The sequence below is a fragment of the Filicampus tigris genome, chromosome 17 (assembly GCF_054856515.1).
Source record: "Filicampus tigris isolate MCC_2025a chromosome 17, RoL_Ftig_1.0, whole genome shotgun sequence".
Lineage (NCBI taxonomy): Eukaryota > Metazoa > Chordata > Actinopteri > Syngnathiformes > Syngnathidae > Filicampus > Filicampus tigris.
This window is the reverse complement of record NC_141233.1, coordinates 15,972,015-15,992,555: the sequence shown is the minus strand read 5'-3', so window position 1 is coordinate 15,992,555 and position 20,541 is coordinate 15,972,015. Positions and strand designations below refer to the sequence as shown.

The window sequence follows — 20,541 nt, the reverse complement described above, 5'->3', positions numbered from 1 at the left end:
AAAAGCGTAACGTGATAAAAGAACAACTTTGTGCACATGGATTCTGAACTGCAGCCTATCGGGCCAGCTGAAGTTGGGTGATGTCATCGGTCGTCACGGCCTCCGCAGGGAGTGGGAGGAGGAAGAGGAGGAGGAGGAGGAGGGGGAGGACGAGGAGGAAAAGTAGGATAAAGAGGAAGAACAGGGAGTCAAGGGGGAAGAGGAGGGGGAGGAAAAAGTGGAAGAAAAGAAGGAAGAGAAAGTGGAAGAAGAGGGGGAGGAAGACAAGAGGAAAGGAAGCAAGGAGAAGTCAATGCCAAGGAGCAGGAGGAGGTGGAAGAGGAGGAGGAAGGACAGGAAGAAAAGGCGACGGGGAGCGTCGCGATTCTGCGATCCAGGCGACGAAGGCCGAGACTCTGGCGTAGACGCCCGGCCTCCCAGGCCGACCGCAACCCATCCCAAAGGACGTGACACCTGTCGGCGACCAGTCACACAGGAAGTTCATTCCCAAGTGTTGCCTGTGAAATGGAAGAGTTCACAAGAAACTGACCAATCAGAGTCCAGCGTCCCTCCTCCTCACACATGAGAGGACCGCCAGAGTCGCCCTGTGTGAAAAAAGTCCGGCGGTGAACTTTGAACTCTTTTTGCGGACGTCCAACCGAGGGGCGGGATGCTAGCAGATCACCTGACATGAGTCGACTCCGCCCTCCGGGAAGCCCGCACACAGCATGCCGGACGTGATGGTGTACTCGGCCAAGGCGCGCTGGCATGAGACCCGGTCCACCAGGGGAACCTTGGCCTCCTGCAGAATGTCTGGAAGAGAACCTGAGCAACACACACACATGTGGACAAACAGGTAGCGAGGCAGACAGGTAGACAGACGGACAGTTGACTGACCCTCCTCAGCCTGTCGTCCCCATCCAGCAATCCAACATTTCCTTCCGGCTGTGAACTCTTGACCCTTGTCAGGTAAACACACTGGCTGGATCAGATCTGTGCATGCGCACACACGCAGAGTCATTGAGAGTGTACGTGTGGTCTGTTCAATTCGAGGAACAGGAAGTTGACCGGAGATAGACCGATATGCTTTCTTCAGGGTCGATACCGATTATTAGTAGTCAAGGTGGCCGATAACCGATATTTGGAGCCGATATTCAGTTTCAGTAAAAAGCAAAATATTGGCATCAAAATCTAAAGAAAATGTACTATTAACTTTGTTGTAACGTCTTTAAGCATGTTTATTGAACAATGTTTCAGGGTTGCATAATGTTGTTTTTTTAAAAAAAAAATCATTATTATAAGACATTTTTGACAGTATACATCTCTGTTACAAAATTCTAAGAAAAAGTTCAGGGAGCACCCAGGATTGTCAGCATGTCTTAAAAAGGATAAATGAAAACTTAGCTCCATGTAGTTTTCTACAGTAAATGAAAACTTCAAAATGACAGAAATGTTTAAACTTTCACATATCTTTGTTTTGATTTCCAGATTTTTAAAAAAGGCCGATGGCGATATTCATCAAAAAGCCAAATATCGGTGCCGATTCCCTAAAGTTGACCTCCACATTACTGTCACAGGAACAGCAAGTCTACTTCCTCAAGACTACCACAGGAACCGGAGGTCCACTTCCCCACAGTTACCAACGGGACAGGAAGTCAACCATCCCACTACTATCACCAGAACAGGAAGTTCTACTTCAAGGGTGTCGAACGCTGGTCCTCGAGGGCCGCTGTCCTGCCTGTTTTCCATCTCTTCCTGCTGCAACTCACCTGTTTCAAATGATCAGCTCATCAGCAAGTTCTGCAGGAGCCTGATCTTGATCCCGATCGTTTGAATCGGGTGTGTTGGACGAGGAAACCTCCAAGACATGAAGGAGGGCGGCCCCCGAGGACCGGAGTTTGACACCCCTGTTCTACTTCCTTATTCACGTCCCAGGACAAGAAAGTCTATTTTCTCAGCGTTATCGCAGGATCAGGAAGTCTAAGAGTCTACTTCCTTGCTACCGTCCCAGGAACAGGAAGTGTGTGCTTGTGTGTCGTAATACCAGTGAAGTTGGCGGGCGTGCTGAGGCGCATCATGGCGATGTCGGCCTGTTTGGTGAGTCTGTTGTAGCTCGGGTGGATGAGCACGGCATCAATTAGGAAGGAGTGCGCGTCACCGGCGCGGCTCTGAGCCTGAAGACCCACCTTGGCCGACCAGCGGCTCAAGGGGCGGACCTTCCTGTCAAAGACGCGGCGTGTCCTCAAACCCGTCAGCCACTCAAACGTCTCCATTTCCAATCATCGGCCAGGTGGTCTCACCCGTACACACAGTGGGCGGCGGTCAGCAGCCAACGGCGACCGAGCAATGTGGCACCGCACACGTGGCGACCATTCCAATGCAGCGACACCATCCAGGGCCACGCCCCTTTTGCGGCATCCGACCCGCCCACCACTCTGACCTCCCCTTATTTGGAAAAAAAAAATCAAAGGCTAAATCTTGTTGGAAATAGCAAAAAATGAAGTACAGTGAACCAAGGGAACGGCAAGTGAGTGACGGCACTTTGGCGGCATCTTAGCACTTCGCAGAAAGAAGGCAAAAATACGGCAGTAGTCTCGAAGAGATGTTTTATTTTCAGCTAGTAGCTCATGTTAGGTTCCACAAAAAAACAAAAAAAAAACAAGCGAATTTGCGAATGGTTCTGTGTAGTTTGCTGCTCTTACCGTCCCTGGCTGCTGATTGGTCAACGGTGTCATTGGCGACTAAACGAACGCCGCATGCTGTAAGATAAAGACGCCAACTGTGACGCGGTGAGTTCATCAGTGAGACATGACCGGTGCAGATACTCACGCTGGTTGTCACAGTGGAGGGAAACCACGCGGTGGCCAAAACAACGGTCACTGAAAAACAACGAACAATCGACTCTCCGGTGACTCGCCACGGCCCTCCGTTGTGCATCGCGTCAACTGCTCATGTGTTCCACAAAGGGGAAACTCTCCTAAATCTTTGCGCCTAGGTACCTCACGCTGGATTCCAGACTTCCGTTACTGGTGACATGGACACTGGCAAAAGGTGAATCTCCTGGCACGGCAGGCAGCAGAGTGGACACCCCGGACCTGGACAATGACAATGAGCTACAAGGCCCTACAAGTAGTCTCTTGGTATTTGTGCTGACAAATCAGGCCCTAAACTTGGTCTTCCTGGCTGTGTCAAGTCAGGTCTGACAAGTTGTCCACCTGCCTCCCAGCTATTGACTGGCCCGCTCTTACAAGTACAGTAGTCAACTTGTCTGGTCCAGGAAGTATTCCACCTGTACACTGTATGACAGTTACTGAAAGGGTCAAGACCTATAGTTGGACTACCTGTATGAGAGGTCCTACAAGTAGTCTACCTGTATGCCATTAGTGACAGGTCAAGTCCGACATTTGGTCTACCTATAGCTTAGGTAATGAAGTAGTCATCCTGTGTCCCAGGCAACGAGTGGTCAGGTCTGACAAGCTGCCAACTTGTGTCCCAGGTACTGAAGTAGTTTACCTGTATCCCAAGTACTGACAGGTGAAGTGAGACAGGCGCAAGGTCCAGGTGTCTGCACACACGGTGAACCGGGAGGAGGAGATCTGAAACTGGAGGCGACCGGACGTGTTCACCTGCAACACAACTGAACCCGCGCGTCTTTGTTACGTGCAGTACGTAGTATACTCGACGTGGCCAAATCCCATTTCACGCAATCCTCACCACAGTTAGCTTCATCCGAAGCGTCGCCACAGTCGACCCTTCCATCGCACTGATGGTTTCCCTGGACACAGCTGCCCGTCCCACATTGGAACTGGTCTGCGGCACACGGCTCTGGTTGAGGCACACAAAAGCGCACGTGCGGCTGAGACCTGTCAGCTTGATAGTGGTTGTTGCTTCGGGTCAGCAGAGCTCACCTGGAGAGCCCAAGCCAAAACCGGAGGTGAAGTTGGCTTTGAACCCCCGTTCGTTACCCGAGCTGTCCGTGAAGAACCAGACTGTCACCTGATTGGCCGTTGAAAACAAATCATGGGCAGGGCCACTGCTGCCAGTGAGAACGGCTATGAGAAGCAAGTTGACACCACATGTCATGAATTAGCCACACATCCGTCTTCTTCCCCCCCATTCGGGTAGCCTAACCCAGCTGGCTTTGGGGCGAGAAGCGGGGTACACCCTAGACTGCCAGTCAATCCCAGGCCACACAAACAAGCATTCACGCTCATGGGGCTATTCCTTCGTCTTCAATTAGGCTAACATGCTAACTGGTTTGATGATTTTTGGGAGGAAACCCCCACTCAGAACTGGAAGGTGGATGAGCTAACGACTTGTACATAGTCATCGTTCTGATATGATATATTACGACACAAATACAATGAATACCAGCTCACCCAGCAAAGTGGAGTTGGGCCCCACCCCGTCGCGCACCTCAACAATGTCGTAGTTGTCTTCAACATCGAAGTCCAGGAAGTGGACTTGGATGTTTCGACCCGGCAGCGCGTGGAGAGTCCACATGCCTGTGGGAGCAAAAGATTAGGGGTGATTTGATATCACTTTAAAGAACGAAGGTCTGTGTTGGAAAGATTTCTCTCCTTCCGTAATAGGGAGTGATTCCCCTCACGGATGTTCTCACATCGAGCTCTGTTCCCGTAGGGTTGCGGGTAATTTGGCGAGCTGAAGGTGGAGTTTGGCTCCCACACGTCGAAAGGACCGCCGCAGTCAGCTGAACAATCAGACAAGAGAGGGCAAAGTCCGTCGGCTTTCACGCGGTCTAATTATGGCCCGGGAGCGCAGTGGTCACCTGGTATGGTGGGCGCGGGAGTCGGAGTGGGCACTAATGTGGGTTCAGGTGGGGCGGGGCCGCAGGGCTCGGACGTCAGTGTGATGTCATCCAACGCAATGTCATTTCTCATCCCGCCTCTCTTCAGAGCTTCGAACACAACCTGCGCACACCGGACTTGAGTCAGTCTGAAACCAGTTAGAGATCATGATTCAAGAAGATTGAAATCAGCTTTAAAGCACTTTGAAAGATGTCTGAAATCTGTTTCAAACTATTTTTAGCCGTAAAACGTGACCCACGTGCGTGTCGGTGGTGGAGTTGAGGAGCACTTGTCCGTAGTTCCAGTTGTCGCCATGGTTACCGTCCCTTTGGAACACCACTGTGGCGACAGTGGCTGGAGACACGCCGAGCAGCAACACTTGAAGACGGTGTACCTCTTCTCCAAACATGTGATACCTACACACGCGTACACGCGCGCACCCCGACACACACACACATACTGTTGAGTGATTAAACACCTGACAATCATCTCCTCGTTAGTTTGCGTCTTTTACCAAAAGCTAAGGCACATAGGCTGGGTGGGCGGAGTCAGAGGCAGGCTGTAGATCCTGAAGCTTTTCAGCCATTGGCCGGGACTCAGTGGGGTGATCAAGTAGAAACCTGGGTCAGCAAACACGTGTGATTAGCAGCTATGCTAACACAACGCTAAGATACCAACCCAAGACCTGACTTAGACCTAATAAAAGAGCTGACCAAAGGACCTGAACCTGATCCTCGACCTGATTGAAGGCCAAAAATCCCAGACCTGATCCAAAACCTGATACTGAAATTGATATAGAGCCAAATCCAAGACTTTTCCCACAACCTGACGTAAGACCTGCTCCAAGATTTGTTCTAAAACCTGATTTGGAACATGAGCCAAGACCTGGTCCAATACCTGATATTAGACTTGACGAGGACCTGTCTTAGACCTGAGGCAATACCTGATCCAGGACAAGGGCCGATACCTGATCCAAGACCAGAGAAATACCTCACATAAACCTGATCAAAGAGCCAATCAAGGAAGTGATCCTACATGTAATACAAGACCAACTCCAGAACCTGGTATTGGACTTGATCTGAAACTTGATCCAAGAGCTGACCAGGACCCGATCAAACACCACTAAAAGTTAACTCACCCGACAGGTTTCCTAGTGTGTGGTCTGTGCTCGGGCCACTGAGTGGTGGGAATGTGGCACCTCTGCTTCGAAGCCAGTCGCCGTCGTCTTCATATTCCTGCCTCCAGAAGCAAAGGCCATGCTCAAATGTGCACGAAAGCTTCTCTGAATCTGAAAAACAGCACCTACGTCAACACACAACATACTTACACTGCTTTTGCCACAGAGTCTTACAGGTAGCACTGTGAGCACCTGAGAGTTCTGAGAGCTTGCTGGCACTGAAGGTGGCGTTGAATCCTGACACATCTTCAAAATTGTCTGAGGAGAACTCAATAGTGGATTGGTCGGTCATAAGCCACACAGTCCCGGGAGGGGTGGACCCCGAGACCTCGGCTGCAATGGAAGAATGAATGATGCTGACTCAGGACCGGATCTTGCTAAAGGCCTGTTCTTTATACTGGACTTGATCCAAGATCCGATACAGGACCTGAGACACAACTTTATCCAGGACCGGATCAGAACTTGGGGTAGGACATGCACTAGATCAGGTCCAGGATCTAAGCCAATACTTGATCTAAACCCTTCAAGTCTTGACCAGGACCTTATCAAAAACCTAATCTATGGACGTGATCCTAAACATGTTCTAAGACCTGTTACAAGACATGATTTATGATCTGACCAAGGACCTAAAACAGGGACCTTAATGTGCATCTGATACAGGACCTGATCGAAGACCTGGTCCAGGATCTGATCCAGGCCCTGACCCAAGACCTGATCTAGGATCTAGCCAGGCCTCGCTGTGGGCTCTCCTGACCTGCCATCTTCTTGTCAGCACCAACTCCTTCGTAAAGTCTCACAATGTCGACATTCTCTCGACTTTCAAACTTGTGGAAGTTGACCTGAACAGAAAATCCACTTTGGACCCTGAAGACAACAACAAAAAACCTTTACGGTTAAGCTTCAGCAACGATTGGTCGCTAACCAATGGCGGTCAGCGCCTTGCGGAAAGTCTGTCTCCGAAGTCTGCTTTTTGAACCTGATGATCCAGCGACAGAAGCTGCTGTTTGCGGCTGAGGCAAACCATCCCGTTGGGCCGTGCAGCACGAACTGTCCATCACAGGTCGTTGCTATGGAAAGAAGGGGATGCGGTTGTCAGAGCAACAAACAAGCGACTCTTATGCAAGTGAAATGGAAGGTAAAGGACCGACCGCAGCGAGTTGCGTCTTCGTCGGAAGCGTCGGCGCAGTCGCCGATGCCGTCGCACAGGCGGTCGACGTGGACGCATGTGGGCGAGTGCTTGCAGGAGGTGTGGTAATGAGGACACGTGACTGGATGCACACGCAGAGATGGACACAGGAACTGAGGTGAGGACGGGACACTGGACATCCGTCCGTCCATTTTCTATAGCAGTGATTCTCAACAGGGTCGCACATTCGGTATTGACAAACAATTACCTGGTCACCAGTCGATGTCAAGGCATATATAGAAAAGGAATGGACCAGTCGCCAGCCAATGGGCACAAATTGACAAAGGTGCATTCGCTTTCCCACCCACGGACAATTTATTCAATCTAACACGCTAACATGCACAGGTGTGCCAGAAAAAAACAGCGCAAACACGAGGAGATTGGAATTTAGAGCCCCCGAAACTGTGAGGCGGTTGCAACCGAAAAAAGAACAAAAGAAAATGTCTTCCTCACTTGCGACAGGCGTCGTGGTTGGCGTGAAGGTTGTGGCGGCGGCCGTGACCTCCTGCTCCTTCTCTGTGGAAAGGCCTCGCGTGACCAGTGAACTTCAAGATCACATCGGCCGCAAACTCACCCGTGATGCGGATGCTGTCTCTGTCCACGACCAATCCTCTGCTGTCCTCCAGGCCCGCCTTCATCTGCTGCTCCGCCTCCTGCCTGTCCACCCACTGAGTGAACCACAGGTCAAAGGTCACCAGCACGCTGCCCTGACTGAGGACATCACCAATAATTAAGAATCAATGATCAATGTGTTCAAAAACAATTATTGTCAGCAGTCAATGGTTTCTGTGATCAATAATCTGTGTTTAACAGTCAATAAGTGAGCTCAATAATCAATCATTAGTCATTGAAAACAAATGTGCAATAATCAATAATAAATAATCACTCAGCAATGTGTTCCGTCATCAGTGTGATGAATAAGTAATTCTTGATTATCATCATTAAGTCAGTGTCTTATATGATCAAAAATATGTGTGTTCAATAATGAATGGTCAATATTCCATTCTAAATAATCAATTGTTTTGATAACCAATGCATAATGAGCAATAATCAATTTTCAATAACTATTGTGTTGATCAGTGATTGAAATGATCGTCAATGATAGAAAAATGTCATTGTGTTTCATAGTCAGTACTTTAATCAAGGTCGAGCAATAACCAATTTGTTCAATCATCAGTGAGTAAATGATCAATCATGAGTGCATGTGCGCGTGCTCCTCACGTGAATGCGACGACGTCGCACGTCACGAAGCGCCGGCTGAGCCCACCGCGCCTGAAGGCCTCGCGCACCTGCCGACCAATCACGAGTCAGCCCGGCGGCCCGTCATCAATGGCCCGTCGGCGCTCGCCCGCCCGCCCGCCCGCTCGCCCGCTCGCTCGCTCACCAGCTGCTGGACGTCGAAGGCCAGCGACTTGAAGGCCGCGCTGCTGCCGTTGCGCAGATCCTGGCTGAACTCGGCGCCGTGCGTAATCGCCAGTTCGCCTCGCAGCCCCGCCCCCTCCGCCTCCACGCCTAACACGCGCGCCTTTCATTAGCGTTAGCCGTCCCGTCAGTCAGTCAGTCAAAAATACAAAAGCTTTCAATTGCCCATAGATGCCAGCAAAGCGCCATATTTGTTTCATTGAAACTCATTACTTTAATTCCTGGACATCAAGATGCCACTAGATGGCAGCAAAGCACAATTTGGGGTCTAAATTAAAATCAGCACACTTCAACATAGTTGTGAAGACTTCACACGTCAACATAATTCCCTGACACTAAGGCTATTATTCCCTGACCAGATGGCGGCAAAGTAATACTTTTAATGATATGGCTTCGGATGAATTGAGGAGCTCACCCGGCGCCGGCGCTTCCGCCCACATCAGCGCCGTCAGCGCGGCGCAGCACAGCAGCAGCAGCACGCACAGCGCCACCAGCAGGCAGTTGAAGGAAGAACAACCGCCGCGCACTCGCATCCTGGACCGGCACACGACCGCAACCTGATACACTGATTGATTGATTGATCGACCTCAATCCAACGTGAACACGTTCGTAAGTGAACGAATGAATGCATAGTAAAAGTGTCTGAACAAGTTTAGAGTAGACAAATTGATTAAGAAATGAGTGAATGCGTGAGCAAGAAAGCGAGCGAGTAAATAAATGAGTCAACGAGTAAACGGATGAACATTCAAACACCCCAAAAATAAACAAGCATATGAGCCAATGCAGGCACAAATGAACCTATCAGCCGGTGAACGAATAAACCAGTGACTCCATGAACACACGAGTGAAGGAATGAACACACAGTAACAGGTGGAAACGCGAACGAGTGAACGGGTGAACAAGACGGATGAAGAGGAAAAAGGAGCAAACAAATGAACACGTACTTTAAATGAGTTAATGAATGAACAAATGAACTCAACACGGGTGGCAACAAGTAAATGAGTGGAGGAATGAACGTAAAATGATGAAGTCACTGTGCACAAAAAGTATATAGATGAGTGCGCGAACACATGAATGAATGAGCATAAATGAGAACGCGCAGTCGAGTGGACAAATAAACTAGTGAACCAGTGAATGAGTGCACAAATGAACACCTCCATGTGTAAATAAGCGAGAGAGTGAATCAGTAAATGTGGAAAAATATAAAGGTAAGAATAAGTGAGCGAAGAAGTGAAAGAGGTATTGAGTACATGAGTGAAGGCATTAACATTTGTGAATAATCAAATGGGTGAACGAATGATTTACCTTCAACTTTATTTTCCTTCCAAACGTTTTGAGCGCGGGAGAAGATTTGCGGACTTTTTATAATCGAGCACAAAAGATTGATAAGCAGCACTCATGCTAATCACACACACGCGCTGACACAATAAATGACTTTTTTTTTTCCAGCCGCCCCTCCCATCAGGTTTGTGTGTGTGTGTGTGTGTGTGTGTGTGTGTGACATCGTACGCGTGCGAAAGAAAGTCCAGTGGCAGTAAAAGTGTCACATGATTTCTACATTATTGTTATTAATGCGTCCGAAAAGTACAAGAGGACAACGTGAGCAAACAAGCGTCAAGCGATAAACCTCCAATTGCGTCCGTCAATCCTCATCAAAGATTGTCTGACATGTGACCTTTTAGGTACACATGGCAACCAAGAAGCAAAAAAAAAGTTTTATTTGTCACTACCAGTCGAAATTTACTGTGAAGCTGACACAGAAAAACAAAGGTAATTCATCATTGCATATTTAAATGCCAAACTGTACACATTAACAACAAAAGTCCACTAGCTTAATGCTAACATATAATGCAAAACACAATAGACTGGTTAAAGGAAATTAGCATAGATATAGTTATGGCAATTCTAAACCTTCAAACAAGGAGGAGCTACGCGTACCAAAATAGCACATGACAATACTCACAGGCACATGTCTCCGCTTAGTAGGGGACCGTCTCTGCCTCTTCTCCTCGCTTTTAATGAAAAACGCATTTACTTTGTTACAGCTTTCGCTGTTGTGAAATGCGCTATACAAATAAAATTGTATCGTATTGTACATCCAGAAGAACTCAGTGCAACCCGATCATGTTGTGGCACGAGATGGTGCGACACTCAAAGCAAAACTCCACAATGGGACTGGACTGGACTGTCTTCTTTAAAAACACAATTTAAAAGATGATCGCTTAGAAGTTAGCAACCTCGGCTACCAGAAGTGGCTCACTTTGACTTTCAGAATAAGAGCATCACATTGCACTTGCTACGCCAACTGTGCAAAGGTTGCTACCTTAACAGCGTTCGTCAGCATTTGCTTATCGTCTTCATCGATCCGATGAATCCCGGGCTCGGGTTCACACTTCTCCCAAAAAAAAAAAAAAAAAAATGTTTTTTCAAAAATGGACCTTTGACTTACTAAGGAAATGTTTTTGAAAGCGTGTTGCGGTCATCGATGACCACGAAAGAAAGGTTGGTTCAAAGCTGATTAGACGAGAGCATCAGGACAGCTGGTAAATGTTCTTCGTCATCCTCGTCATCTTTATCGACTCCTCGTCTTGCTCGCCGCCCTCTGAAGCGGCAAAGAGACACGCGGCGACGGCGGTCAAAACACAGGCAGCCCGTCAGGAAAGACACACTCAGTGACAGTGTTTAAGTTTTAAGAAAGATTAAAGAGCCACTCTGTGGGAGTCACCTAGCTCCTCCCCCTTCAAGGAGTCACCGCCCCCGGACTCCTCTTCCTCGCGCTCTTCATCTTCCCCGCGCTCGTCGATGTTCTTGTACGTCGGCTTCGGCGCCAAAAAGAAAGCGATTGAACATCGAAACTGTCCGTCAAATCGCAGGCCGGCACGCGATTGGGCCTCACCTGCTCGCTCTGAGCCGCGGAGGGGAGGAGCCTCTCGATCAGCCGACCAATCATCTTGAACGTCGGCCGCTCGGTCGGCTCCAAACTCCAACACGACGTCATCAGCCGGTACCTGAAAACGAGACCTGTCAATCGAGTTGACTGACAGCAAAGCCCGTCGCCGTCCCCAATCGGCTGCCGATCAACTGGATTGACGGGTTCGGGGGGGGGAGGGGTTACGGGGGGGGGGGGGGGTCTCACATTTGCGGCGGGGCAAAGTCAGGCCGGTCCATGTGGCAACCATCTTGGATCATCTTGTAGAATTTGGTATCCACGGCGATATTGGGGTAAGGACTCTTCCCTGAAGGAGACAGACAGAGGTCATGTGAGGTCACGAGAGGTCACATGAGGCCGGCGAGCGTCGAGCGCGAGCGCCGCCGCGCTTACCGAGGGAGAAGATTTCCCACAGCAGGACGCCGTAAGACCAAACGTCGCTCTGCACCGTGTACACGCACTGGAAGATGCTCTCGGGGGACATCCACTTCACCGGCAGACGTGCCTGCCAAAATAAAACCACACCGCAAGATGACTGTCAAAGTTAAAAAGACAACAGGAAGCAAAGGAAAAGAAGCCTGAAGCAAACGGTCGCAAGGAAACACGGCAGGAAGCTGACTGTCAAAATAAAAGGACGTCAGACGTTGCCCGTCCGAATAAAAGGCCGCAGGAAGCTCACCGCAGCGGAAGCTGCGTGTCAAAATAAAACACAAGAGGGCGCTGTCGGTCAGATGTGCAGCAGTTGGGTCCTTGTTGCGCAATGTTAGCTAGTACAGCGGTACCTCTACTTACGAACGTCTCTACATTATGTACAACTCTCATTTATTGCGCAATAATCTAATTGTAACATGTATTTGTTACATGTTTTGATGCATTTTTATGCTTTGTAAAACATTTATGTCTGAATTTTGGGGGGGGGGGGCTTGGAACGGATTAGGGCATTTACATGGAAAACGCGTCTCTACTTACAAAATGTAGTACTTAAGAAATTTCTTCCAGAACCAATTAATTTCCTCAGTAGAGGTGCCACTGTACAGGAATTGCGTCGTAGCCGTGTAGTAGCTTTGTCGTGTAGTTCCTCTGCGGTACGTCGTGTACTTGTCGTAGAATTGCCGCGTAGTCGCCGTGTCGTATTTGGGTCGTTGTAGCGTCGCAGTCAAGCAGTAGTTGCTGTGCGAGCGACGTGCAATAATTGTGTCGCAGTAGTCAGCAAGTAGTTGTGCAGTTTGCTGTGTGATTGTCGTCTTGTTATTGTGCGCTGGTCGCGTGGTCGCCGTTGTGCGGAACTGGCGCGGTTGCCCACTGACGTTTCCTTGGACGATGTAGCTGTCGTCGTTGCGTATGTCTCGCGCCAAGCCGAAGTCGCAGATTTTGGCAACGTGGCGGTCGGTCAGCAAGACGTTCCGCGCCGCCACGTCTCTGTGGATGCACTGACGCGCACACACGCGTTGGTTCGCCACACTCACATACGTGTAGAAGTGTGCGTGCGTGTGTGTGTGCGTGTTACATTTCGCGTCGACAGGAAGTCCAAACCCTGAGCCACCTGGTATGAAAACCTCATCAGGTCGCTCATACAGAAATGTGCATTCCTCTTGACACCTGAAGGACACACACACGCGCACACACACACGCGCGCACACACGCACACACACACGCGCGCACACGCACGCAAGTGTCATTGTGTGTGTGTTGTGAGCGATCGTGTGTTTTCACGCTGTGCAAGTGTGTGATGTGTGTTTGTGTGTGCGTGTAAGACATTTGTGTATGTGTTTGTAATTACTACATTGTGAGGACCGGTATGAGTTTTTAACCAACAGAGTGAGGACATTTTTGGGAAGTGAGGACATTTTGGCCGGTCCTCACTTTGTCACCATGTAAATGACCTCCAAAGGTCAATAAAAAGGTCACCCTGTGATTATGCCAAAAAGTCCTCAGAAAGGTATCAGAAAGGTGCGTGTGTGTGTGTGCGTGTAAGACATTTGTTCGTGTGCGTGCGTGTGAGTGTGTGTCTGTCCAGGCGTCGGGATGTGTGTGTGTCACCTGAGTCCGAAAGCATCGGTTGCATTTCCTGATATTTGGAACAACACGAGATCCCGCTGTCACTGCAATCACAGAAGCGTGCGCACACGCAGACACACGCATGCATACGCACACGCCATTAGTGTGCCGTGCGTGCGCGTACGCGAAACAGTCGAAGAAGAGGGCGCCTGACCTCCTGAGTCTGATGTTGGAGTATTTGGCGTCGTGCTCGGCCGGCTCCAGACTCAACATGGCTGCCACAAAGTGCTGAGCGTGCGCGCGCAGGAAGTTGAGCAGGTCGCCATGGAAACAGTACTCGGTGATCATCAGCATGGGCCCTGCAAGTGACGGCAACGGAAGGCAAGTTGGCCAGTTGAAGTGAAGCCAAGCGAGGTAAACTTAAGTGATGTTAGGTGCAGTGACTTAAAGGGGAAGTCAACGCAAACATTATTTTTTTCAAGAATATGTTCTATGCAAGGCCACTGGTTGAAACATATTGCATTTGTGGAATAAGTGTTAATCCACTCGTTTTGAGCCATCTCCGGGGGCGGCCATTTTGTCACCTCTGTCGACTGAAAATGACATCACAGCTGCTCACGACGACCAATCACGGCTCAGATTCCGAAAACAGGTCCGCCGCGATTGGTCGTCGTGAGCAGTTGTGATGTCGTTTTCAGTCGACAGAGGTGACAAAATGGCCGCCCCCAGAGATGGCTAACAACGAGTGCATTTTGCCCCTTAACTGATATTCCACAAATGCAAAATGAATCCGAATGCCGTGTTTCAACCCTGCTGGGAACATATTCTTGAAAAAAAAAAAAAAAAAAAAAAAAATGTTGGTGCTGACTTCCGCTTTAAAGCAAGAGGCGAACTTAGGTGACCTCCTTGAGTGCAGGCCCCCAGCAGGTTGACGATGTTGTCGTGGTAACCAAGATGGCTGAGAATCTTCAGCTCGCACATCAGCGCCTCTCGCTCCTCAGAGTGAGCGCTCGCTGCGGACGCAACAGCATGTCGTACTTGTGAAGTACTTGTGTAGTTGTTGTGAAGTATGCCTGAAGTGGCTGTTGCTTAGCAGTCGCGCGCTAGTCGCGTAGTAGTTTTGCAGTAATAGTTGTGGCGGGGTTGTCTCGTGTTTGTATAGTAACCGTCGTGTAGTAGTGCTAATCGTGTAGCTGTTTTGGCGTAGTGGTGTCGTTGAGTTCCGTAGCGGTTGCATTGTTGTTGTGTAGCAGTAATTGTTGTAGTAGTCGCTTCGTAGTAGTAGCGGATTTGTGTAGTCGTGGATTTGTTTAGTAGTAGTTGTGTAGTCCTCGCGGTTGCTGATTTGTTGTGCGGCAGTTTTGTAGTTGGTCGTGTAGTCGCGGGTGTGTTGCAGTCGCGTAGTAGGTGTCGTGCCGTAGTTGTGGAGTCGCTGTTGGATAGCAGTAGTCGTGTGATAGTTGTGCAGTAGTCGTTTTGTATTAGCTGCATCGTAGTGATGGAGCAGTTGTTGTTGTGTAGCAGCTGCTGTGTGATATTTGCAATGTAGTCGCGCGGTGGTCGTTCTTCAGTAGCATACTGTCAGTTGTGCGGCAGTTGTGTCGTCGTCGCGCGGCAGTTCTCGTGTCATAGTCGTGTCGTAGTGCTTGTCGCGTCGCTGCCTTTTACGTTTGAGCATCTTGACGGCGACGCGCGTTTCGTCCTGGCTGCCGAGGCCGTAGGCCGTGGCCTCCACCACCTTCCCGAACGCCCCCGACCCCAACACGCCCCCTGAGCGAGAGAGGTGTCAAAGGTCAACGGCAGGCTCAGACACACACCTGGCCAGAGGTCAAAGATTACCCAGGCGCAGCTTGTCTCGGGGAAACTCCCACTTCAGGTTGTTGTACGGCAGCAGGCTGGGGTCCACAAACGTGTAGTTGTTACCGTAGCAGCTCTCCACGATCTTCCAACGGATCTCGTACTTGGGTTGCTGCAACGGGACGAGGGGAAAGAGAAGGGGGGTGTGAATGAAGAAGGGGGGGGGGAGGTGAGGAAGAGGAGGGGGAGGAAAAAAGATGAGGAGGAGGAGGCAGAAAGCGGGGAGGGGGTGGAGCAGGAGGTGGAGGAAGAGAAAAAGGTGATGATGATGATGATGCGGGTGAAGAGCAAGGAGGCGTGTCCATGACGAGCCACCAACCCGTCTGATCCTGCAGACGAGGAAGACGACGAGCAGGAGGAGCAGGGCCGCGGCCGCCGAGGCGGCCGCCAGGGGCACCGTCGTCGTGCTCCTGCCACCAGGACCGGCGGAACCTGAAACGGCAACAACAACACGATTGGACGGAACCTCTGTGCCAAAAGAAGAAGAAAGACTTGACGGATCGGCTGCTCCAACAAATGGACCGAATGAACAACATAACCGACAACGCGGAGGTTTTGTTTACGCCCGTACGCAGGAAAAAGACATCTCGCGAGCGTCCCACGCTGTTGATGGACACGCACTCGATGGTGATGTCATCAGCTGGCGCTTGCGGGAGGACCAGGTGTTTCCTCAGCTCCTCCCCGTTCTGTGTGCCGACGTCATCAGGCTGATTGGCCGCGACGTCGCCGCACCTGCGCGAGGAAATTGGCGGATGAGCCAACCACATCGCGGCGGAGGCGGAGGCGGCTCCCCGCCCCGGTTTGAACGTACGTTTCGACCAGGCCGCTGCATCGCGACCACCGGATGGTGGGCGGCGGGAAACCGGAGCCGCTGCAGGTCAGGGTGTCGTTCTCCACCGTGATGACGCCGCTCGGAGCGCCTGCGTCGCACAAAAACAAGCCGTCAGATCGGCGGCGCCAACGAGTATGAGCCGGTCCAAGAGTTGCTTACGAAGAACTCGCAGGTCAAAGTTGAAGGAGCCGCTGACAACGGCGTTAGCGTAGCTTAGCGCGTAAAGACCTTTCTCCTCGTCGCGCACGCGACGCAGCAGCAGGCTCGCTTGGGACCTGCCGACGGAAATTTTTGCCATGGCTGAAATTCTTTCCATTTGGAGAACTTATGCATTGAGATATCAGATTTTTGACAGGATCCAACAGGACAAGGGACGGAACAGGCCAGGGTTAGTGAGAGGTACACCCTGTGATGAAGGGACGCAATGAGTAATAGGACAGGACAGGACAGGACAGAGAAAGTGAGCCAGAGTGGTACTGAATTGTGTTGGGAGTCAACAGAGTGGCAAAACGCGGGCATCATGGCTAATGCTAACCTGTAGCCATCTGCCGTGTAGCTCTGCACGTGTGCCGCGCTGTCGTTTGCAGTTGTCGGCGAGGTCCATTCAAGGCTCCTGAGCGGCGGGTATGCTTCCACGGAGACGGTCAACACGACGTCTCCGCCTTCCAGCACGTCCACCGTGCTGCTGCCGCCGCCGCTGCCGTTGAGCCGGTGAGCCTCCGCTGCGTCCATGCTGAAGTTAGCGAGCACTTCCCACTCGCTCGCCACTGACCCGTCACTTGCGTTGGCGCTAGCGTTGGCGCCACTTGGCGCGATAGTACGGCGCTCCACCAAGGCAGTCAGGAACGGAGCGTCTGTTGGAGAGAACACGCGTGAAACGTCGGGATGGACGCGGATCACGTGACCGGATCCGCCTCGCAGTGTTGGGGGACTCCAGTCACACGACTTGACTCCAGACTTAAGCCACCAACTTTAGGATCCGCACTTTACGTTATGAGCTGGATTTCACGACTTGATTTATGGTTTTCGCGTAACCCGAGTCATGATTTTACTCGTCTTGCTTACGATCTCAACCCGACTCGCGTGATTTTTGCCACAGTAACTTGTTGGAAGGCAAGGTTACTTCCGTCTTGCACATACGTATGTGACTTACTCCCACTTCTGCGACTTCCTCACCTAAGACACGAAGCCTGGCCGTTGCCGTGACGTTGCCGGCCTTGTTACTCGCCGTACAAGCGTAGCGTCCCCTGTGCTGTCGGCTGACGGCGCCAACGGTCAGCGTGCTGTTCATGTACAACCGGTTGCTAATATAACGACGGGTCAGCGTCGTGTTCGGAGCCTGTAGGCCGGCGTGAGACCATAAGTCAAATGTGAAACGACAGGAAAACGACATCAAAGGGCAAGTCGCACCTCCGCTCCGGGGTGTGTCCAGGAGACGCTGTAGATGAGGGAGGGGTTACGTGTCAGACACGTCACCGCAAACGTTTCTCCCACCACACGGAAAAAATCAGTCTGATTCAGTGACACCTCAGGAGGATGACGCTGCCCTAGACATACACACACACAGAGAAAGATTTGCGACAGACGTGCAAAACACAATTGAGAGACAGATCTGAGACAGACGGGCGAATGATAGAACGCCGACGGATCGGTCGGTGAGACATAGACAAGTGAGAGGCCGACACGTCGAAAGGGAGTCGACTGAGAGACCGTCGGGAGACGGACGGGCGCCAAGAACGCTCGAGACGGAAAGGAGAGAGTCACTTGAGTGGGATGAGACAGACAAGTGAGAGAAAGACAAGATGAGCGGTAGACCAACGAGATACACAAAGGTGAGAGACGGACAAGTCAAGATGGACCGGGTAGCGAGATAGGCAGGTGAGCGCTCCACGGGCTTCTTACTGGGCGTGACAATGAGGTGTAGGGTGTCGGACGTCACGCGTGTATTGTTCTTCCAGGCGGTGCAGACGTAGCGTCCGTTGAACCTTCTGTCCACTTTGTGTATGACGACTCCTACACGGGGATCCGCGCTCACTTTCATGCCCGGGGGCAGACCAGGGCCCCGCCCCCCGGCCTGGTCCTCCTCCAGCCGGAGGGTCAGGTTGGTAACTGACGGGTCGGTCGGCAAACAGCGGAACAGGAAGTCGTCGCCCTCCCTGACGTCGGGCGTTAAGCGAGGCGTGACAAAGACGTTGAACGGGTCGGACGGATCTGAGGGACGATTGATAAAGGAAGTGACCTCGTCCCAGGGCTTAATTGATACGGGAAGTGACATCATCCAAGGGATCGCTGATTAGCTCACCTTTGATGTACAGGTGCACCGAGGCGTGAAGGTGTTCAAGGCTGCGGTTGGCATACGCGCACCGGTACGTGCCCGTGTGTCTTGGCCGGGCATGCCAGACCTTTAGCGCGCCGCCGCGCACCACCGATGGCGAGGCGAACGCCGTGCTGGACCAGTGCAACGATGCATTGCCGTGACAACTGAGGGTGAAAGAGGAGCCTGCCGTCAAAGACACCTCAGACAGGTTCTGCACCGGGTCTGAATTCAGCCGAATGGATGGAGAAGAAAAGTCTAGACGGAAGACAAAAATGTCCAACATGTGATCCGTGGATCTTTTCAGCATGACGTTCGTTACTCGTACTTCGCAGTATTTAAGTACGGAGGTATAGCTTGAAACTATTTTTCTCAATTTCAGCTGTACAGATTTTTCGGGGCTAAAATTGCACCTAGTGCATCTGGCGTGGGTCGGAGGAGAAGTCGGGTACACCCAGGACTGGGGCCAGCCAATGTCAGCATACATGTAAACAAACCGGGAACTCCGGCAAACATGCAAACTCCACACAGGAAGACCGTAGCCCGGATTCAAACCAACCAACCAACCGCTCGACGGTCTTGCCGCCTTTATAAAGCAAACTGCATATATGTAACAAAGTATAAGTATGTACATAATTATTCAGGTCTTTATTTTAAGATAAGATAAGATAAGAATGCCTTTATTGATCCCACAGTGGGGAAATTTTCATTGTTACAGTAGCAAAGATTTTTGGAGATGATTTGAGAAGTTTATTTTGAGGCCAAAGAAGAGATTTTTGTTATCGTGACAGTTGAGTTTCACAAGATGGTGAGCAAAAACAGAAGTGAAACCTTTTGACTTTAACGTCTGTCAGCAGTTTGGAAGTAACGCGCGTGTGTTTGGAAAAGAGAAAAGAGGAAGAAAAGGTGCTGTACTCATCAGGATCAGGAAAGAAAAATGGTCAAGACGGTCCAATAGTCAAACCTTAACGTTGAAAAATATTTGTAAAAAGCTCATTTTCACATGCTAAAATTAGCCGCTAACACACCTAGCACCGCGCCGTCAGAGAGAGCAGGTAGCTCCGCCCACATGCAGTCAATCAGTGGACTGGCCGTCTTGGAATGTTTGTCTCTCAAATCTGTGTTGTTAATATCGCTACTTGATCAGTAGTTGAGTACGACAGACTTGAATGAGCATGAAGTTACCTGCTAAAAGGCTTGTCACAAACATACATGTGAAAAACAACTATTTTCCTTGTCACAGTGCTTCAACACAAGTTCCTCTTTCCACTAAACAGCGTAAATAACTCCTCATGACTTACTTTTATATTCTACATCATATAACAGCGGTGATTTGGTTTGGTTTCTTACCTTCCGCAGAGACGAGTGACAGTAGGAGGAAAGGTAAAAACATCTTCATCTTCTTCCTCTGACTGACTGACTGACACTTAAGCAGCTCTTCAACTTCCTGACAGGCGCTCCCTGGCTCAGTCCGCCTCCTCAGACCCCCCCCCCCCCCCACCCCCCAGACCCTCAGACCTTAAACAGTGGTGTCAGACATCCAATGGCTACAGACTATCATGACTCTCAGGCCATAAAGTTTCAGATTGGCAATGGTTTATGACATTAGACCTTCAGTTTTAGACCTTCCGTGGTCTTACACCTCCAATGGTCTTGGATGTCCAACAAGCTCAGACCCCTACTCGTCTCAAATTTCCTATGGTCTCAGACTTCTTCTGGCCTCAGATTGCCAAAAGTCTCAGACCTCAAGCAGTTTCAGACTACCAATAACCTCAGATCTCCAAAAGTCTCCAACCTTCTATGGTCTCTGACATTCCACAGTAGATGACCCCAAGCACCTCAGATGACCTATGGCTGAAGATCTCAAACAGTTTGGGACCTCCAATAGTCTCAGACCTCAAACAGTCTCAGATGACCAATCTGTAACCTCCTCAGATCTCCAAAAGTCTCCAATCCTCTACGGTATCAGGCCTTCAACGCCTCAGATGACCTATGGTTTAGGATCTTGAACAGTTTCTAACCTTCGCCAGTCTAATATC

At 50.5% G+C, this 20,541-nt stretch overlaps 2 protein-coding genes across 4 annotated transcripts; both read right to left on the bottom strand.

The window, feature by feature from the left end:
• Positions 1–273: 273 nt before the first annotated feature.
• tmprss15 (transmembrane serine protease 15) lies at positions 274–9,105 on the bottom strand. Its single transcript, XM_086013189.1, has 27 exons — positions 8,988–9,105; positions 8,535–8,662; positions 8,372–8,439; positions 7,725–7,861; positions 7,604–7,666; positions 7,113–7,232; positions 6,941–7,031; positions 6,719–6,828; positions 6,157–6,297; positions 5,926–6,075; positions 5,302–5,407; positions 5,047–5,203; positions 4,769–4,910; positions 4,601–4,690; positions 4,359–4,484; positions 3,888–4,031; positions 3,694–3,804; positions 3,493–3,616; positions 2,979–3,074; positions 2,809–2,858; positions 2,682–2,738; positions 2,280–2,424; positions 2,024–2,199; positions 877–972; positions 665–804; positions 530–584; positions 274–453 (listed from the first exon to the last, which is right to left on the bottom strand). Exons 1-27 carry the CDS (start codon positions 9,103–9,105, stop codon positions 290–292), a joined length of 3,105 nt encoding a protein of 1,034 aa, XP_085869315.1. The 3' UTR covers positions 274–289.
• Positions 9,106–9,867: 762 nt separating this feature from the next.
• csf1rb (colony stimulating factor 1 receptor, b) lies at positions 9,868–19,982 on the bottom strand. 3 transcript variants are annotated; one of them, XM_086056965.1, is made up of 22 exons: positions 19,853–19,982; positions 18,491–18,760; positions 18,091–18,399; positions 17,599–17,735; positions 17,365–17,527; positions 16,724–17,042; positions 16,348–16,463; positions 16,168–16,276; positions 15,928–16,088; positions 15,676–15,788; positions 15,339–15,468; positions 15,168–15,269; positions 14,402–14,512; positions 13,714–13,858; positions 13,542–13,603; positions 13,009–13,100; positions 12,809–12,931; positions 11,895–12,006; positions 11,709–11,808; positions 11,469–11,580; positions 11,298–11,391; positions 9,868–11,174 (listed from the first exon to the last, which is right to left on the bottom strand). In XM_086056965.1, exons 1-22 carry the CDS (start codon positions 19,899–19,901, stop codon positions 11,104–11,106), a joined length of 3,000 nt encoding a protein of 999 aa, XP_085913091.1. In that variant the 5' UTR covers positions 19,902–19,982; the 3' UTR covers positions 9,868–11,103. The 3 variants fall into 3 exon arrangements, 2 of the variants coding, with proteins under 2 accessions (XP_085913091.1, XP_085913092.1); XM_086056966.1 differs by lacking the exon at positions 12,809–12,931; XR_015090289.1 differs by lacking the exons at positions 9,868–11,174; positions 12,809–12,931; positions 13,009–13,100 and having other exon boundaries at positions 11,354–11,391.
• Between the last annotated feature and the right edge of the window lie 559 nt (positions 19,983–20,541).

Excerpts from the sequence above, each read along its gene's own strand:
- tmprss15 (XM_086013189.1), bottom strand. The coding sequence starts at position 9,105 with ATGCGAGTGCGCGGCGGTTGTTCTTCCTTCAACTGCCTGCTGGTGGCG. Across the intron at positions 7,233-7,603 it reads AACCACGACGCCTGTCGCAA|TCACGTGTCCTCATTACCAC; the intron begins GTGAGGAAGACA and ends GTGTGCATCCAG. Across the intron at positions 5,204-5,301 it reads CCTATGTGCCTTAGCTTTTG|GTATCACATGTTTGGAGAAG; the intron begins GTAAAAGACGCA and ends ACGCGTGTGTAG.
- csf1rb (XM_086056965.1), bottom strand. The coding sequence starts at position 19,901 with ATGAAGATGTTTTTACCTTTCCTCCTACTGTCACTCGTCTCTGCGGAA. Across the intron at positions 13,604-13,713 it reads TCCAACATCAGACTCAGGAG|TGACAGCGGGATCTCGTGTT; the intron begins GTCAGGCGCCCT and ends CTGTGATTGCAG. Across the intron at positions 12,932-13,008 it reads ACTTCCTGTCGACGCGAAAT|TGCATCCACAGAGACGTGGC; the intron begins GTAACACGCACA and ends TGTGCGCGTCAG.